The 13,271-nt window shown below is 31.4% G+C and overlaps 1 protein-coding gene across 1 annotated transcript; it reads right to left on the reverse strand.

The window, feature by feature from the left end:
• Positions 1-7,710: 7,710 nt before the first annotated feature.
• LOC132266980 (LOB domain-containing protein 37-like) lies at positions 7,711-8,815 on the reverse strand. Its single transcript, XM_059768013.1, has 2 exons — positions 8,468-8,815; positions 7,711-8,387 (listed from the first exon to the last, which is right to left on the reverse strand). The coding sequence occupies exons 1-2, from the start codon at positions 8,649-8,651 to the stop codon at positions 7,909-7,911; spliced, it is 663 nt and encodes a 220-aa protein (XP_059623996.1). The 5' UTR covers positions 8,652-8,815; the 3' UTR covers positions 7,711-7,908.
• Between the last annotated feature and the right edge of the window lie 4,456 nt (positions 8,816-13,271).

Here is a 13,271-nt window from a genome sequence, read left to right on the forward strand (position 1 = left end):
GTGTCCTGGGTACAGGATAGTGCGTTTTACTGATTTGGTGATAAATGTTTATGCATTCATTGAGAGACTCATTGTTAATCATCTTGAAGTTGTTAAGTGTAATAATTATCATATAGTGTGATTAGTAATTGTTGGTATGGTTATGTAGTAGTATAGCTACGTACTAGATAGCAAGTGTTTGGTCTATCAAGGACGTGTAGATTAGAGTTGAGATTGATTGAGAGATGGACGGGATTTCTTATTTGGGGTTTAGTGTGTCCTTTGGAGGATGAGTTGGGTTGGACGTGGTCATGTCCGGTGGTCTGGTGACCATTCATTTCTCGGGTTTTGGAACCTTTCGTGACTGTGTAGAGTAGACTGAAGTCCGTTTTAAGCCAGGCACAAAATATAGTTGGTTTTGTGTTGTGATGAGGTGAGATATGGGTACCCGCATCGGGTTTTGGCGACAGTGGCGTGTGATTGCCTGGTCACATCCGGTATCCAAGGCAATAATGTTGGTGGGTTCATAGTCTCGGGGTTTTGTGAGGTTTCTCGAGGATGTGTGTGACTGTGAGCCTCCTTCTTTAAGGAAGGTAGATTTCGAGGACGAAATCTCTTTAAGGAGGGTAGATTGTGATGTTTTCGATTTTCGCCATCTTTCATTTTTCCAGAATTTCTGTCTTTGCAAGGGCATTTTTGTCTTTTGTCATTTTGCGTGCCGATTGTGTCTAGGAGTTGGTTGGGACATTTCATTGAGTTCAGAACTCTTTGAAATGCAAGATTTGTCATTTTTGTATTTTTCCGTTTTTCGGGCTGAACGGTCCTGTGTGGGACCCGCTACAGGAATTGTTACAAACGGGTATTTTTGTTGGGTCCATTTGTATCATGTTTATTTTATTTAATGTGTTTTAAATGGTTGTGAATTAAATGTGCATCTATGTTTATTTGTGGTGTAAAGTTAAAGACAAAAGAAAAAGGAAAAATAAAAAGAAAAGTGGTGGGACCCACCTTGTACGTTTAAGTAAGTTAAAGACCACATTTTGGTCTCATTTTCTCAATTCTCTCTCTCCCTCCCGTAACCTTCTCTCTCACCCTCTCGAAGTTTCTTTTTCTTTTTCTTTTTGCTTCTAAACTTCAAGCTTAAATTTCTCCTTCAATACTTAGTGTTTTTGAGTACTTCAATTTAAACCTTGACTACGCCTTATTTTTTCTTCTTATTTTAAATATTCAGGTTAATTGTGACAAATTTTTTATATCATTTATTATTTAATTGAATATTAAATATATTATTTTGATAAATAAATCATTAACGTGTTTAATAAACAAATCGAGTTAATATTAAAAATTTCTTTACATTTATTTAAAATATCTTTATATTAATACGACACGATTATAACCGAATACGAATTACCACCCCAATTCACACCATATTCCCTCACTGCACGCACCAATTCAAGATTTCAAAACTATATTGTGCACACACAAATAACTTTTTGTTAAAACAAGCACTCCAACAATATTCCAATAACCCCAAAAGCCAAACAAGCCTAGCAAAAATATAGGATAACAACGTCATACCTATCCACTTTAAGCTAAACTTGTTTGCCAACTTGTTTGCCAACTTGCAATAAACATTTAACAAAATTAAAAGCTATTAGACCCCACTTTCTTCAACTTTCTCAGGAAGAGAATCACATATTTACACAAGGTAAAAATTTCAAATAAAACAAACATAGTGGGGCCCAATAATAAGGTTTTAAACTAAAAATATATATCTACATATATATATATATATATATATATATGGTAAAATGACATCAGCTTTTGGCTGAGTGCTACACCTTTATCAATCACAACAAAGGCGTTCCAAAATTTTACGGTTTAATAATTTTATTATTATTATTATTATTATTTTTAAAATAATAGTACTTTTACTTTTACATTATAAGGATATAATGCTGATAAATTAAAACTGCTTTTTAAGCCCAACAGCAAATTAAAATTTACAACCTCACCACCTAATCAAAGATTAGTGGTGTTATTTTTAATGAATATAGGACTTTTGCGTTGTTCAAATTATATTTTAAAAAATTCTTCCTTCTAAAATAAAATGTAAAAATTCAAATTTTTATAGACATAAATGGATGTATGAATTTCTTTTCAAATTATAATAAATAGAAAATAAATAAATCATCCTATATAAATAACTTAAATTTTTGTTATTGATATTGTATTATTTTCAGCGAGACACACACATATATAATATAATCTAGATCTACCATGGACGACGGATCACAACTAGCTTTGTTTATTGCCATATATGTATATAATAATATCTTAAATGGAATAGTTCTGCATCTGCACCAAGAAGCTTGGAATTCTTCTTCATGGGGCCTAAATTCAATGAAAGGGAACGGGTCAGTGAAGTCCGCGTCACACTTCCTTCTTGTCTTCTTCATTAGAATATATATAAGTATGACCCTCAATAATTTATTCCACTTTTGTCCCATGCATGTGCCATTGTTTGTATAACCTTTTTTTATATATTTGTGTGTTTTTTTAATTATTATTATTTTATTTGTGTATATTAATAAATAAAAAAAGGTTTTAACCACCTTACACTTGGATTTATGTGTTCCACATCATAAAAATAAGAAAGAAAAGTTGAGTTTTTTTTTTTTTTTTTTTTTTTTTTTTTTTTTTTTTTTTTTAACGGAAGAAAAGTTGAGTTCTCTCAATTGATGACTACTATTATTAGTTAAAAAAATAAACCATAGCTAACAACTCCAAACTCCTTTGTCCCACAATAAAATAGTATTATTTTTTCCTTTTTTTTTTTTTTCGGATGTTCCAAAATTAAGTGTCAAAAGTAGGTTACGTCTTTTCTAAACCATTCTTAAGGGCTAGTTTGGTAGAATAGAAATGAAAGGAAAAGGAAAGAATTGTAAGAAGGAATTAAAAAAGTATGTTTGGGGGGAAATGTTGAACGAAAAAGAAAGAAAAAATGAAAGATTTAGAGGAATAGAATAAGATATGAATAGTACCTTTTGTTTTTTCTCCCAAAAATAGAAGGAAAAAGAACGAAATACATATTTTTAATGAAACTTTATTAATACCAAATTTGTTCTTATTTTTTTGAAAATAAAGACTCTATGAAAAAGGGTATGAATGTAAATTCATTATAATAGTTTCTTTTCATTTATTTCTCAAAACATAATTACTATCATTTTCTTTTTTTTTTTTTTATTAATCAACTAAACACAACAAACAATTAAAACTACCCTCTCTTTTCCTTTCATTTCCTTTCTTTTATTTTCCCTCTTAACTAATATTATCATTTCTTTTCCACTGTACCGAACATGGCCTAAATTTTTTAAAACAAAACTTTTTTATTATTATTATTACTTTTATTTTTAGGTTACTCCAATTAACACATGCATGCAATAAGTGAAAATGAATAGAGCCTCTCTGTACATGTATTGTTGACATTCCCTCATTTCCATCCCGAATCATTTTTTATTTCCCATTTATCGAAAAATCCCATTCATTATTGACTCATTCTTCATCGAATCATATAGATGATCTAGCAATGATGGAATTTCTATTCTGTTTACTGAATCACATGAAATTTTACCCAACCCCATATATTTAATGGAATGTATGAAATACGTATGAACGGAGGAATAAAGAGACACGGCTTCTTGTACCAATTTCTCCTGACACATTACTAATTCTCCTGACGTAGATCTACTGGTTGTTAATAGATCGGTAAGAGTATTGTTCCGATAGATAACTCTTCGGTAGAGTTCATTAATATCCGAGCCCATTAGTTTACCCCCATCTATCTGAATGATCGGTCTCGGGAGGAAGAACTAGTAATAGACACAAGAAATTTCCATCTCGAAGCATTTTATATATATATATATAGAACCATATATGGTTCAAGCATGGACAATGTGTACCATATGGTATAGGGAATTAGGGACTAATAGCATTTTTTTAATTACGAGACCACCATAATCTAGCTAAGTAAAGTCCTTACCATCGATTAGTTATATACTTCAAACACATGTACTTATTGCAATGATTCGCTTAAAGTGTCACCATTGAATATGTTTTTCTGTTCCACAAGTACCGAATAATTATTGTGATCATTTTAGGAGAATGACTTAAAAAAAATTCAAACTCCCAATCACTTCTTGTTTTTCTGTTTTACATACACCAAGTAATTATCCCGAAAATTTTATAAAAATAGTTATAAAACAATTCAAACTCAGTACTCTCAAAAAATAAAAAGTAAAATTCTTTCTCATTAGACGGGGAATATATATATATATATATATTTGGATTATAGAAAACAAGTTGGTCATAGCATGCTAGGGGAACATGCCTACATGATCCATGATCACATGAACTTGTTCTTGAAACTTCAGGGAAATGGTGACACGTGTGATATTCAACCATGGAATATCCAAAATTCTCACAATTTAAATGGAGAAGCATAGAGAATTGTTGATGCTACCTGTGGGAACCACCAGCAACAAGTGGGTGGAAGATGAGGTGTTAGTGGTGCCAAAAGGTAGGGCAGAAGGTTCCGTGGGCCATTGAAAATGCGGCGAGACGCAGCATTGCAGTAACCCCCTCTCTTTCTCTCTCCTCTTTATCTCATTCGTTTACTCATCACACACACACACACATATATATATATACATACAACATATATACTTCTACACATACGTGTAGGCGTACACATTGAAATACAGTATTATCAATACAATTTAAATTGATAATTCAGCGCACTATATCAACAATATAATTAATGAAGAATCAACATTCTAACACTTGTGCAACATATTAAATCAAATTGTAACATATTTTAATTTTTATTTAGCTTCGTTTGTTTTGACGAAAAAAAAAAAAGTCAAATTATATGTTTTTATTTTTTATTTTTTATCCTTTGGCAAAGATTTAGGTCGAGTCCTTTAAGTGGAGGGCGTGTAAAATAAATAGTCAAAAATTGATGTGTAAATTATTTTTATTAGATTTTAATAATTTTTTTCTTCGTAAATATTTTACGATAACGAAATACCAAAAAAAAAAAATTTTAATATTTTACATCCAAATAAACAGAATCTTAGTATTGTTGCATTTTAATTTAATATTTTTATTATTTATTATCTTTTGCTTTTTATTTCTTAAACTTGACAAATCACACTCATTCATTTGTCTACTTTTTGGATCTTTTAATTTAAAATTTAAAATAAATAAAAATAAAAATATTTCGCTTTATTAGATTACAATCCATTAAAACTTACAACCAAACGAATTTCATCCAAATTTTGATTCAATTTGGAGTCACCTTTCTCTCACCACATGAGTGGCTCGAATAGTCTATCAACATTCAATGAGTTTGAGATTGGGATTCGAACTAACACGTCTACCATATGGACTTAGATCATATAAATTAAATATTCTTATCTTTAAGTTGAATTAGATACAGATTTACACGGTGACATTTAAAATATATCTGCTGGTGTTAAACTACGTCAACTAATTTAAAGAAAATTTGAAAACTGCACCGTTTTGAGATAAAGAAAATTTATCAAAGTTTAAAAATTACAATATTTTAAATTAAGAAAAAGTTACCATACTCTAATAACATTTAACGTTATTATCTCTCTCTCATCTTTTCTAAAAAAAAAGATCCTCTCTCTCTCCTATGGCTCATTCCCACTATTAGAGGAATATTTCGTGCCAAAAATGAATGTTATTTGCCATGGAATTAAGATGGACGAAAATATGATTGCAAAACATGTGACTTTTATTGACAATCTACTAGTTAGAAAAGAATATATATATATAAGCATAAATATTGATGGAGTTAAAAAAATACAACCAAAATCCCTATATATATAGAAAAGTTGAGAGACAACGTCCGTCGGGTTAAAAGATGATTTGTTTAAAACAAAAATAAAGAGGAGAGAGAGGGAGGATAGTTTTTTTGAAAAGATGAGTAAGAGATAAGGACGCTAAAGTCGTTTGAGCATGGTGAATTTTTCTTAATTGAAAATGGTGCACTTTTTAAACTTTAAATTTTTTTATCTCAAAACGATGCAGTTTTCAATTTTTCATTCTATACCGAATTCAACTTAGGATAAGAATATTTAACTTAAATCCAAGTCCCATACATACATAGTCCATCATACATACATAGTCCATCATACATACCTATACATACACACGCACACACGTATACCTAGAGATGTGTGGACACCATACACGTATATAGGTAGATATATGATGCGGAGCCCACCACGCCCCACAAGGATAGGAAGGACTAGAGAGGAGCAAGTGCAAGGACTGAATATAGTATAATTAATTCAAAGACAGCCAAAACCGACGCTGACATGAACCCGTACCCTTAGCTGCAATTGGCTGAAAGAGACGTAGAAACTGCAAACTCCGTAGGACCCACTACATTTTATATTTATTACAAAATCTCCCCCATTGATTCCTTCTCCATCACTAGTCTCCACCTCCAAAAGCCGCCTCTCTCTTTCTCTCTCTACACACACACACACACACACACACACACACACACACACATATATAAACATTTCTCTCTCCTCCGCCGAAAGGTTCAAATAAAAGGAAAACAAGTGCATTAATTCGAGGAAGAAACACAACTGTTCCAAAAACATTAAAAATAGTAATATTTTATTTATTTAGGTTGTGGTGTGGATAACTATTGAGAGAAAATTTAGGGAAATCTTACGCTGCATGTTTTATCCATGTGGTGGACTAATCCCACTCGTCTGCTAGTTGCGTGATACACACGCTCTCTCTGGTACTTGCGTACCCTGTTTGCCACGTACTGCTTCGTCGATTAGTTGTCACAATGTGTGCGGAGGTCAAAGTTTGACTCTAGAAAACAAAGCCCTCCCATTGGCTAGTTGTTTGAGGTTCATTGAATGCCTGCATCAATTGTACTCCTAATAGGTTCCTCAACCGAGTCAACTCAGTCAAACATTATTATATTAGTACATAATTACAATCAATTAAACCACAATTTAGTTTATTAATTGACTTTGTTAGCGTTGATTATGTGAAGATTAAATGATGTTTAAAATAAATAATTTTTTTTATAAAAAAAGTCATTTGTTAAAAAAGGAGAGCATTGTAACTCCTTCGAAAAAGTCATCAAATTTAATGCAGAACAAGGTTGAAAAATAAATCTATCCATAGGTAAGTGTTTTCTTTTTTAGTTGATATAAATAAGCCCTGATTGTTTGCAATTGAGAGAATCCATCTTATTTACAAGAGAATTCGAGCTTTAGACCCGATAGAGTTCCGAAACAACTCTAAGCTAACCAACTTCTTTGAAATGTAAATGAGTTTAGTTGGACTTACTCTGAAATATTGATTTGATTTTGTCTCCAATTTATAATATGCATACTGATGATACCCCCACTCATGTTTCCAAACACACATAAATTATCTAAACAAATAGTAGATAATGTCAAAAGTTTGCAATGGACTACATTGTGGTATGAACCACTTGTAATTATAAATGAAATTGACCAAAAACAAAAATTATTCAATTGGAGGTAGGTGACTTGGTCCAAAATGTCTAACAATTGGGTAATGTTTAGGTTAGGGAATTGTTAAGCCTCAACATTCCTATGATTTCCATTTTCTTATCTTTTCTTTTCTTTTATTGGATTAAAAAAATAAATAAAAGGAATAAAAGATTTATTCACTTCCCATACACATTAACCATTACAAGACACAAAAACGAGGGTCTCACCGGCAAACTTTCATTTTCCCCTGTTTGGTAAACAGGAAAATCTTGTGCCCGTGAAATACAAGAACTCACCGGATTTCAATATTCCGGGGAAACTAATTAACGAAACTACACCAAAAAAGAAACTAGAAGAAGCTCAGAAGCTTTGGTTCTCCACCTTGATCTGCTAAACCACTATCCAAACACGCCGTTGTCGTCACAGATTCTTCCGAATTCATCGACGGCGTCCCCGGTCGAGTCTTCTCCGTCAACAGTTTGGCCGGAAAACCAGCCGTCAGACTGAGATCGAGATCGGAGAACTGCAAATTCGAGACGTCGTCGGAGCGTCTCCGTTTCGGCGCCTTCGATCGCGAGGTCGGAGTCAGATCTTGAAGCTTAAACGCGTCGGAATACGCGTTGTCGCCGGATTCGGACGGAAACGAACCTCCACCTCCGCCGCCGCCGCCGAGGAGCTCTGGAATCGGCCGCAGAACACCACCGCGGAGGACGGTCTCCACCGCCGCCTGGCACACGTGCCAGTTGCCGGTCCAGAGGAGTCCGACGGCGCCGTTCACCGGATTCACCGTCCGGCCGCACGCTTCAAACAGAAGCGACTGAAACAGAGCTGTAACACACAAAAACACAATCAGATCACACAAAAACGAAAATCCAAATCGAAATTGTTTGAGAGAGAAAGAGAATTACCAGGCCGTCGGTGTTCAGGCACGGCGGAAATGAAGGACATGAGGCCGGCGCGGCCGAAGAACTTGGCGACGAAGACGGTGGCGTGACCTTGAGCTTCGGGAGTCTCAATCCACTGCAAACACGGACGGAGAATACAGGTCTCGCTGCATCCCTTCCGAAGAACTCGACATCCATTGCAACTCATCTTTTTCTCTCTATATATCTATATATATATATATATATCAGCAGAAGATGAACATCAGATTTTGAATGAAAATAGAAAATGAGAATGGAGATGGCTTTGGCTGCAAGAAAAAGAGGAGAGAAACAATAGGCTCTAGAATGGAGTTATGAGGAGGTCTATATCTATATATATATATATCCATATATATATAAATTGTAGAGAGAGGGAGGGATTAAAAGTGGAGTTAACTAGGGTTAAGTAAGTGTGGTTATGGGATAGTGGTGGTGGTTGAGTGGGAGTGTGGTTGGGTTAGATTCCAAAGTCTTGGGCGTGAGCGTCTCCGGGTTTCCGCGGATGGGTGTCCCTCAACCGTTGGATTGCTTTTAGCTTCCATATATTGATAGCCTTCCACTTTCATTTTTTTTTTTTTCATTTTTTCTTTTTTGGGGTATTATGGACCTTTTCCTTTTATATATTGTTTGGCCACAAAAAAAAAAAAAAATCACTCTACGTACTTTAAAAAAAAAAAAAAAAATTCAAGTGCATGGGTTTGTTTAAATGTTTCAAGATATGGATAACAAATTTATGTGGCGAGAAATCATGCATTTTTTTTTATACGTTTATGTAATTGTTTTTTATTTTTTATTTTTTTCATTGCCAATGTGTGTAATTCTTTTATGGGACAATTACACTTACCTGCAGTGTAAATTGCCTAAATAAAACACCGACCTCTCCTCTGATTTAGGTCTAAATAAGTCCTACACTCTTGTCTACATATGTCATGTTTAGTATTTATTTAAAGACAATATTTGGATCGTTCCATAAAAAGATAAATTTTATCCTCCAAAATTTTAAATTTTTTTAATAATAGTCATTATCCAACTTCTTATGGATTAAATCCAAACCCAATTTTTTAATTTACTTTTCTAAAAATTTTCGAATCCCTCTTTTAGCAAGAATCTCTCTCTCCCTTACCCCCCTCTCTCTCTCTCCCACAAATCTTCATACCCAACCTCTACCTCCATCAATTAAATACTCAACTTTTTATTCAATAGGTAAAAAATATACAAACCAACAGAAACTCCTAAGTGACATAAAACTGCACCAATCGGAATTTGTAGTATTCACAACTTTTATTTTTTTTTTTTCTTCATATTTTCCACCAATGAAAAAAAAAAAAAAAAAAAAAAAAAAAAAAAAAAAAAAAATCAACTGTTACACCTATCAATTATCAATTGAAGGTTTTTAGAAATCGGGAGAGATCCAAAAGATACATTTAACGGTGACCAAAAATATAATTACGAGAAAAGCTAACTCTGTTTCAAATGGAGGCTTGGCATAGAAACAATCGTCATTATTTTGGAAAGAAAAAAAACTTTGGGATTCGGTTTAATCGGTAAGAAAATGGGTAATGATTATTTTTAAAAATTTAAAAATTTTAATTATGTGTTTAAATTATATTGGGTCACATTAACCAGGTCTTTTGAGGGAAGGAGCCAAATATTGTCCTTTATTTAAATTTGAGAAAGCCCTTAAAAAGCGTAAAAGGCTACTCCGTCCGTATTTTGTTCATAAAAAAATAAATATTTTATTTTAAAAAATTTATAAAAGTGCATGAAATATAATGGTCATTTAACATCTTTATGGTCAAAGTCAACACTCATTGTTACATCGATACCATTAGAAAGATTCCTATTATTTAGGCAAGGTAAGTGTAATTATTCTTTAATTTTTACGGGGTAATAGTCATTTGTATGCACTAAGTGCATGCAATATCCAAAGGCAATATGTAAAAAATGGCTAAACGCTTGGTTTATGACTTTAAAAATAATTCTAAAAAATAAGGGATTAGTTTTTAAATAACTATAAAAGATTGTTCTCTTAAAATATATATTTTTTATAATTGAGTTTTAGAAATTTGAACAAAACAGGATTTTTTATTTGTTTTTGTACAATTTTTTGTTTTTAGTTTTTCGATAACAAAAAATTATTTCCGTAATTACAAACTAAGCAAGTCTATATTTTTGTTAAAACTTACAATTATTTATTTTTAGTTTTACAATACCCACACCTAAACTAATTGTATAAGCTTGTGAAGCATAGTCTAAAATACTCTCAAATTCTATGGTGACCTTATATAAATATTCTAGATCTCATTCTAATATTCTCTCCCAACACTTGTATAAATTTCGACTTTGTTATAAAGCCAACTGCCTATAAATAGATATATGAGCTCATTTGCCCCCACAAAAGTTGTAAGTTTTCTTTAGTAATTCCTTCCTTTTTCAATTTAACAATATAAGGTATAAAATTTGTAAATGGTGTTGGTACAAAGTTTCATGCTTTTATTTATTTTTTTAAAATGCAATAAAAAGTTTATATTCGTTATATCATCTTTGTATTTTTTTTTTTTTTTTTTTTTAAACGTTTGACTCAATATTTTTTTCAATTTTTTATTTTTTATTTTTTATTTTAAAAAAATAAGTTCAATGATTAATGAAAATCACTCGTGAATATAACTCTCTTGAGAGTCTTATGGGTATGTTTGGATTGAGAGATTTGGATGGATACTGAGAGAAAAGAAAAGAAAGGATATTGTAAATTGTGTTGGGGTAGGTTAAAAAAAGGATAGGGAGAGATAGCTATCACTCCTTATCTTTCATTTTCAATCTCTCTAAAAATGAGAAGATAGGGAAATAAATGATAGTGTTTAAGTAGTATTTTCATAATTTTAAAACTACCCTTAATAATTAAAAGGAAGAAATTATTATTCCACTCATATCTCATCTATTTTAATAGACATTATAGTAATTTAGTTGTTGTCCTTTCTCTTCTTTTCTACCCTCTATCATATCTAAACAATGATACTATACTTTCTTTTCTATCTATCCAAACATAAATAGAAATTATTGCTATTCTTTCTTTTTTTTTCTTTTCTCTCATAACTAATACTATCCTTACACACCTTTAGTAATTAAACAAACAAACAAGAAAAACAAATCCAAATGCATCCAACTCTAGAAAGTGAATGTTAATGGATTTATAATTATTTGCAAAAGAGTGCATTATTTTTCTGTTTGATTGTTAAGTTTAGTAATGTTGATGGAGAGAGAAAAAAAAAAAAAAAACACACACACACACATTTTTGCAGTTTTATTTTTGAAAAAATTTATATACATTAATTCATGCGGTAATAAAATATTATAACATAAAAAAATAAAAAAATAAAAGTAATAAGAGGTAAGCGAATTCGAAAGCAAAAGTGTGAGAGCGGTAGAATTAAATCATAAATATTGAGAATTTGAACGAAACATGAAAGTGGGAGTGTGCTCAGAAAGTGAGTGCGACACCTGTTGAAAAAAGAATTGTGTAACTTAAATGAGGCATGATGAAAATTACCAAAAAAATATAATTTAAAATAAAAAGTATGTCAAAAGTCAACTAATTAAAAAGACCCGAATGCTAGAATTTTGATAACCTAGTAGGATATTTTTTTTTTTTTAAGAGCATGTGTATTGACTCCACAATTCATGAACCATTCAAGTTAGAAATGCCGTACCAAAACGAAATTTCAATGACTTACTTTCTGTATCCCTACCAACCCTGATATGCCTTTGGAAGTAAGATATTGATTTATTAGTGAAATGAAAACAAATGCTACAAATTAAACCCTTTGCACATCTGAAAAATAAAAAATAAAGATATCACAATGAATTCTAATATGCATCACATTTTACATGATTTTTCTAACATAATTAAAGCTGCAGCAACCAACACAATGGTGATGGGTCAGTGTCACGCTAAATTCGTGAGACTCAAAATTTTAATTTTTTTTATTCTTTCGGTTGGCATTGAATATTTTATTTTTATAGCAGCATGCAAAATTTATGGGAATGAAAATTTTCTTTAAACACAGTGTCATAAAACTATTGCCGACTGAATGTGTTTTAAACGTGACTTGTACCAAAAAAAAAAAAAAAATGTTCGTATAAAAATTCATGATCAAGATAGCTCATGTCCACCTAAATTCTTTCATAATTCATGTTGCACAAGTTGTACTAAAGAGCCAACCTAAATTGAATATCAAAGAAAAAAAAAGAGTTAAATATTTAATGTCATGTTAGTACTTCCTCCATTTCATCTTAATAGTCTTTCTTTTATTTTATTTTTATATTGTAGTTTTATAATTGAAATTCGAAAAAATTTAGTCCAACGTCTTAAATTTTTTTTTTTTTTTTAATTTCAATTTCAAAATATGAATTTAGGAGCTAGTCCCAACCTCAACATCTCAAAATTTCTTAACTTGATGATTTTAAAATACAACAATCTATTAATTGCACATCTCCTTAATACTATAATACGGAAACGGGGCTATTAATATATGTCGAAATAATATCAAAATGGTTGTTACATATTTACAAAATTGAGGCATCAAATGTTGAAATCACAAGTGTCATGAGCTAAATGCTACACTATCAAAACAGATTTTATATAAAAATGACTTTTTTACTTAATTTTAACATAATCATTTTTTAAAATTGTCAATTAAATGAATTTTCATCTATTTTTTTATTTTCTTATCTCAAACACATAAAAGAATATGAACACTACAACAAGGACATTTGACTTAAATCTTTTACA

Source organism: Cornus florida, unplaced genomic scaffold, assembly GCF_030987335.1.
Source record: "Cornus florida cultivar Cherokee Brave unplaced genomic scaffold, ASM3098733v1 CherokeeBrave_3.0.0_Hap2_Chr07, whole genome shotgun sequence".
NCBI lineage: Eukaryota > Viridiplantae > Streptophyta > Magnoliopsida > Cornales > Cornaceae > Cornus > Cornus florida.